Genomic DNA, 6,272 nt, shown 5'->3' with positions numbered 1-6,272 from the left:
GGCTGCCTGGTGATGGCGGATGTTCTCTCTATTCAGGGCTGTGGTACACGTAGCAGAGCGACTTGGCTAACGTTTTCTTATTTCATGTGGGCCTCGTTTGTTCACTCAGTCCGGAACAGGAAGGCCCCGGAGGGGTTGGGGGGTGTGTGTGTTGTGTGAGGGAAACTGTTGGCAGGCTGAAACAAGATACCCATATGCCATATTTTTAAAGAAACTCTGCTCAAGTTATGATGCATTTATTCTCTGAAGTTTGATAAGCTCTTTGTGATCGCCCATTCGAATGCCTGAAAGAACAAGGAATGTATTTAGAGTAGCCTCGATGATTGTGAGCTACTGTGCTGGCTTGGTAACAACATTTTGTTTGGAAAAAAGAAGATCTTTTAATCTTTGTAAAACCTGTGAATTGTGACGCAAACACCAAGATTGACTTGGTGTTTAAATGAGTTTAGCTTTAATGGCTGATGTAATCACATCCAATCTCTTTTAGAGTTGGTCATATCTGATTCACTAAACCCTTTTAGGATATGTATTTTAACCTCCGTAGACCTATCACTGAACTGACATTTGATCAACTTTGTGTGGAATGTCTCTTTAAGGGTGGAGGAGGGGACATGAACAGCATTCCTTTACTTTCAGAAGAGAAAAAGAAGCTTATCCCACAAATGTGGTTGACCTTTGAGTCGTAGCCTGTAAACCCGTCATCCTAGCTGGAAACCAGAGCTGCAGCCAATGCTATGAACTGGTCAAGTGTGTGACCTGTCAGGGGTCCCTGCAAGGGTTTTCTTCTCTGGGCTTGTGAATAAAGGCTACATGCTTGGAACGAGGCCCTCTGTTGCTCTGACAAAGGAGGAGCCAAACACTCAAAGACTTCCATTTATCGCCAGAGTCCCTTTACTCTCATCCTTGTTTTTCCTCAGAGGAAATGAGATGAGAGCAGGATCAGAGACCTGGGAAATCGGGCTTTTCCTGTGTTGGAGATACTGTATTCTTAGCTTTTGGATTGATTCATAATCTATGGATTTATGAATCTATGATACTAATATTTAGTTTTTCTAATATCAGTTTGTAAACACAGCAGTTAAGTAGTAGTAGGCAAATATTTTGTTCTGATTTTAAAAACACATAAAATGCTTTTACAATTATGGATGTGAATATAATATATTTCTATATATAATAGAAATTATGTGGTGCCAGATTGACACATTGGGTGATGGACAGTGAAATAAACATAATTTTGGCCACCTGAGCTATTGAAAATACGTGTGGTGAATATTTGGGCCAAAAATATTTAGATAGACCTTGTTTGAAGGTTGTTAGATGGATCCCTTGCTAATGGGCCCAAATCCTTCGAGAGCACCCTGTTGTTACTGAAGGGGCTTTAGAGGTAGCAGAAACATATACTGTTAATCGCCTTGAGACACTGTCCCTCCAGTGGTATGGACTGACTCCCTCTCTCCCCTTACTACAGGGCTATTCACGTTTGTTTCTAAACAAAGCACAGCAAAGATCAGGACCTAGTCAGACTGCAATCTGAAGCTGCAATCTCTCCTGAAGGACGGAGGTGCGGGGTAAAGTCAGCTAAATGGCCGTATGTGTTGTTGTGAATATCAACTTGTGCTTAGTGGAGAGGAGCGTTGCCATGGTGATTGTTTCCATTCTCTCTCTTGAAACATAAAGACCATATTCAGGCTCGTTTGTCACTGATAATATGGAAAGGATTTGAACTTCGCACCACAATGTCAGAGATGTGCTGAAATCAAATGACAACAATAACAATGGAAACCTGCAGAGTCCCTATTGACAGATCCTGTGGGACCTGGGTGCCTTAGGTGGTGTTCCACTTGTTTACTGTTTCTGAAAACCCTTTCTGACTTTGTGTTTGCCTCTCTTTCTGTGTTTCTGTGTGCTCTTGTTCGGTGCTCTGCAGTCTGGCTGAGGAGGAGGTGAAGACAGAGTCTGATGTGGTAGAGGGGATGGATGCATCTGTACGATCCAAAGGTAAGTCTCTAAGGCCGAGTTGCTCGCATTAAGAGTCAAACATCTTAGGCAGCTTTAGTTTCAGATACCGTTGAGGTTATTTACTGTAAGTTTCAACAGCAGTGTTATGCATTTTGTTGGTTTTTTGCGATTGCAAAGATAAATCCATTATGGCTGGCTGCGTGATTTTTTTGATTTTGCTGTCAAGTAACAACACAGGGTCTACTGTAGGTTGGAGGAAGCCCTCAAGATGTTTGTTACTATCAAGTGGCAATTTAATATGTATAAGTGGCGTCATCAGTTGTTGCTTTTTAGATCAGTGGGATTACTGTCAGTAGTAATTGATTATCATGGGGGCAAAATTCTGAACATCGAACTGCTCGGCTGAAACTGACTTTGACTGTCTCAATTAGCACTTCCTTGGTTTCTCAATAGGCTTGAGAATGTGGGAGGATGGGAGTGATGTATCACGGTTTATGATTTTTTTTTACCCATCCTCTTAATTTATTCTAGGAATAGCTAAATTATTGTCATGAAACCTGTAGTTTAATCTTCTTAAACTTGTGTTGGACTTGAGTGAAGTGAACAATACAAGCCCTGTCTCCTGTTGTGTGACAACCTGATTGTCTTTCTGCATCCAGTCCCTGATCCACCAGGGTCAGCAGAAAGACCAGTGGCACCACAGAAAAGAAAAGTGTCGAGTCCCACCCATTCATCCAACGGACACTCTCCCTCAGACACCTCCCCCAGTCCTCTCAAGAAAAAGAAGAAGCCTGGGGCTGTCAACTGTAACAGCAAAGACCAGGTAAGGGCTCTGGTATACTCTTTTCAAAATCTGGCGTGCTCTCAAAGGATGTGGAGTGTGGTGGGGGCAAATACAAGCGTACTCGCTGCAACTGGAGGTCTGTCCTTTCACACCAGAAAATCAGTAGTAAGTAGTAAGGAATTTACCATTTACTGCTACAATTAACAAAAGTAGATGGCGCCCAAAACAAAACATTTTTGATGAGTTTGAGTTGCTTCTTCTTCCACCTAGCCAACAATTATTCACACTGACAAGGGCAATAAATCATCACAAAATGTTAAAGGCTGGAAGAAGTAGTTTGTACAACTTTTTGTCTGACCTCACCGGGAAAACAAAAAAAGCCTGCCATAGAGAGGAGGGAAGACATGCTATGGTTTAAATACACATTCAGAGGTATTTTCTCTTGGACGGCGTTCATATTGCTGTACACACAAAAAAGGGTCACAGATAGTTGTAAAGAATTAAAAAAGGGCCACTTAAGATAGAAGTTTAAACCCTGGCTCATTTCTAAACTCCACACAGCTAATCATGGCGTGAAGTAGATGTGAATATTGGATTGTCAGTTTCGGGAAGTTACAGAAATGGCTGAAAAGGCTTATAATGGAAGGGATTAGTGCATCCAACAAGCAGTTCTGATGGTGATATAATGCCACCTGTGATTTTCTTCTCTAACCTAGACTACCATGAAGGTGATAATACAGGTACTGACCAGGTGAACAATACTGAGCCACATTTCCTGCGAGAGCATGCCAATTTTGACTGTAGTATATTGTCAGCTTAAAGATGAACATTTAAGGATGTTATATGCTGTTATATGACAGTTAATATGTGTTGTTGTGATAGGTGTGTTGTGTAGCTTTAAAGAAGTGACATTAATGCATGGTCAACTCACAGTATTATTTTTAGGCATTTTGCATATTTGTTTTCTTATCAATCACCTACGGTACATTTTGAATTTAAGTGATTTGCATTTTGGTGATATATGACTCTGATGCATAAGCTTTTATGATCTGCCTGCCGCATTAATGTGGTGCTGAGTGAATCTTTTTTGCCCTTCAGTTGAACATGCATGATATTAATAGATGATTCTAGTGTTTTTGTGTGATATTTTGACAGCCGTTTGACGTAAACACAGCTAATGGCTTGCTGATAAGTTTAGACTGTATGCTTTGATTGTCAAATAAGCTGCAATTGTATTTTACCACTACTCATGATAAATTAATACCAAACACAGATTTGGTGTAAGATCAAGTGGTACTAGCTTAAAATAATTTGGACTGTGAAACCTCATCTTGGGCTGTGAAAGCAGATGCATCAGTTTCTGTTGATCCATTAATGCATGACCAGTGACGTACCAGTTGAGTACTTACTAGAGAGCCATATAATTCATTGTCTTTACTCTCCGGTTACTCTGTTACTCTCAGGTGGAAACACCCTAAAACCTGTTGGGTTAGTTTTGTTTGACTCACAATTGAAACAGTCACATGATTAGATAGTTAACTTATTTTCTTTAAAAAGCCTTGTGTTGGGTTTATTGCCTAGTCTAGGCTGCTTACCCTGCTTACCCCACCTTACTGTTGCCTTGTTTCTGTTGCACTGCACCTTTTTTGTGTTCCTGCGTGTTTTTTGAAACCTGCCCCCCTGTTTCTCTTGCCTGCATTTCAGTCAGAGCTAAGACATGGTCCCTTTTACTATATGAAGCAGCCAGCACTCACCACAGACCCTGTTGATGTTGTACCGCAGGAACGGCAATCGACTTCTACTTGCTGGCTGTGCCCAACAGCGAGGGCCAGGTGCTCTGCTGTGAAGCTCTGCCAGGGTTGTAACACGCCCAAGTGCCTCCAAACTAACCAGCTGAGCCCGAGGGCGACTGGTTCTGTCCAGAGTGTGAGGTATCTCACTAAAGACCTGTGTATGTGTGTGGGTGTACACAAATGATTGTGGGACTCAAGGCACAATCTTGCTTGCATGGTTGACAGAAGGGGTGTCAGACTATGTGCCATGAGCAGCCAGAGAGGAAGAACCTTCTTTTGTCAGTGGTTGATTACACTGTTGTTGTGTTGACTACAGGCACTCCATGACACATCGTGTGACACCTCTGCAAGCTAATTACTCACACTGCAAGTCTGAGAGATGTTAGAGAATTAAACTTTTGATCTGCTTCTTTACATCTAAGAAAATTTACTATGCACTTCTTTTCTTTGGGACAATTTTAAATATATGTACATGCTAAATTAAAGGCAGCAGATAATCTAAACTTTCTAAAAGTGAAGATCTAAATTTATATTGGTCAATCAATCATCTTGCTTGGTTTTGATTATTTTAATTATATGCTCATTATGTCTTTAATTATTAAAACTTTTTGCTGTTGTTGCAGAAAATAACAGTCGCTGAATGCATTGAAACACAGAGTAAAGCAATGACGATGCTGACAATAGACCAACTCTCCTACTTGCTCAAATTCGCACTCCAAAAGATTAAACAGCCTGGGGTAAGACTTGTAAAGATCCATTGTATACTGGTTTTAATAGGTATTTTATAGTCTTTCTGTGTCTAAGAAATGGTTTTATATTCAAACACTGAAGTCCAGGAAATATTTCCAGGAAATGAGACATCCACATTTTGGCTAATGCATCTGTTTTCTATTTTTCATGTTTGTCTAAACTGAGCAGACTGAGCCTTTTCAGAAGCCTGTGTCTCTGGAACAGCACCCGGATTATGCAGAGTACATTTTCCACGCCATGGACCTGTCTACTTTAGAGAAGGTAACATTATTTATTTGGTTTGATTTGCACATAACAGAATTCACAAAGATAATACAAAAAAGGTTTTCAAAATGCTGAATGTAGGCACAAGTGAGGCTGCAGGAAACTAAGATGAGTATTAACCTTTATACAGAAGAGAAGATGATATAACCTTATTGTGTGCCAGAGTGGGAAACAGCACAAAAACAAACAAACAAAAGTAACATATAAAACAAATTAACAAATGTGATCACGAGATACCACTGAGGAAAAAAAAACACTGTGTAGCATGCACTACAGTACACAAGTTCAAAATACAGATCCAACACCTTAAACCAAAGCATAACATTAAAACAGAACATACATGTGGAGCAAGATTTCCTGGTTCAGTTTTTACCATATTATCATAACAGATTGATATTATATATTGATATTCATTGACATTTCTTTTCTTTGATACACAGAATATCAAAAAGAAAATGTATGGCTGCACTGAAGCCTTTCTTGCCGATATGAAATGGATCTTACACAACTGCATATCATACATGGAGGTAAGCCACTTGACCATGCATCAGTAAAGTAAAGTAAGTAAAGTCCCTCTACTGTGCTACTTTACAAAAGAAAATAAATTAAGCTTGTGACTTTATTCCAGGTAATCACAAATTAACAGCAACCGCGAAGGTCATCGTCAAGATTTGTGAACATGAGGTAAAGAAACATGCCTAACTTAATAATAATAATAATAA

The 6,272-nt window shown here is 39.9% G+C and overlaps 1 protein-coding gene across 1 annotated transcript in view; it reads left to right on the top strand.

The window, feature by feature from the left end:
• LOC118324380 (protein kinase C-binding protein 1-like) overlaps positions 1-6,272 on the top strand; it is an 18,928-nt gene that overhangs the window by 4,788 nt on the left and 7,868 nt on the right. The window contains 8 exon segments of the mRNA XM_035656692.1: positions 1,928-1,998; positions 2,619-2,782; positions 4,448-4,558; positions 4,561-4,674; positions 5,160-5,273; positions 5,455-5,547; positions 5,991-6,075; positions 6,176-6,234. Coding sequence (XP_035512585.1) covers positions 1,928-1,998; positions 2,619-2,782; positions 4,448-4,558; positions 4,561-4,674; positions 5,160-5,273; positions 5,455-5,547; positions 5,991-6,075; positions 6,176-6,234 — 811 coding nt within the window.

This window comes from Morone saxatilis, unplaced genomic scaffold (assembly GCF_004916995.1).
Source record: "Morone saxatilis isolate NCDOM2014 unplaced genomic scaffold, NCSU_SB_2.0 Contig15, whole genome shotgun sequence".
In the NCBI taxonomy this organism is placed as follows: domain Eukaryota; kingdom Metazoa; phylum Chordata; class Actinopteri; family Moronidae; genus Morone; species Morone saxatilis.
This window is presented reverse-complemented; position numbering and strand designations above follow the sequence as displayed.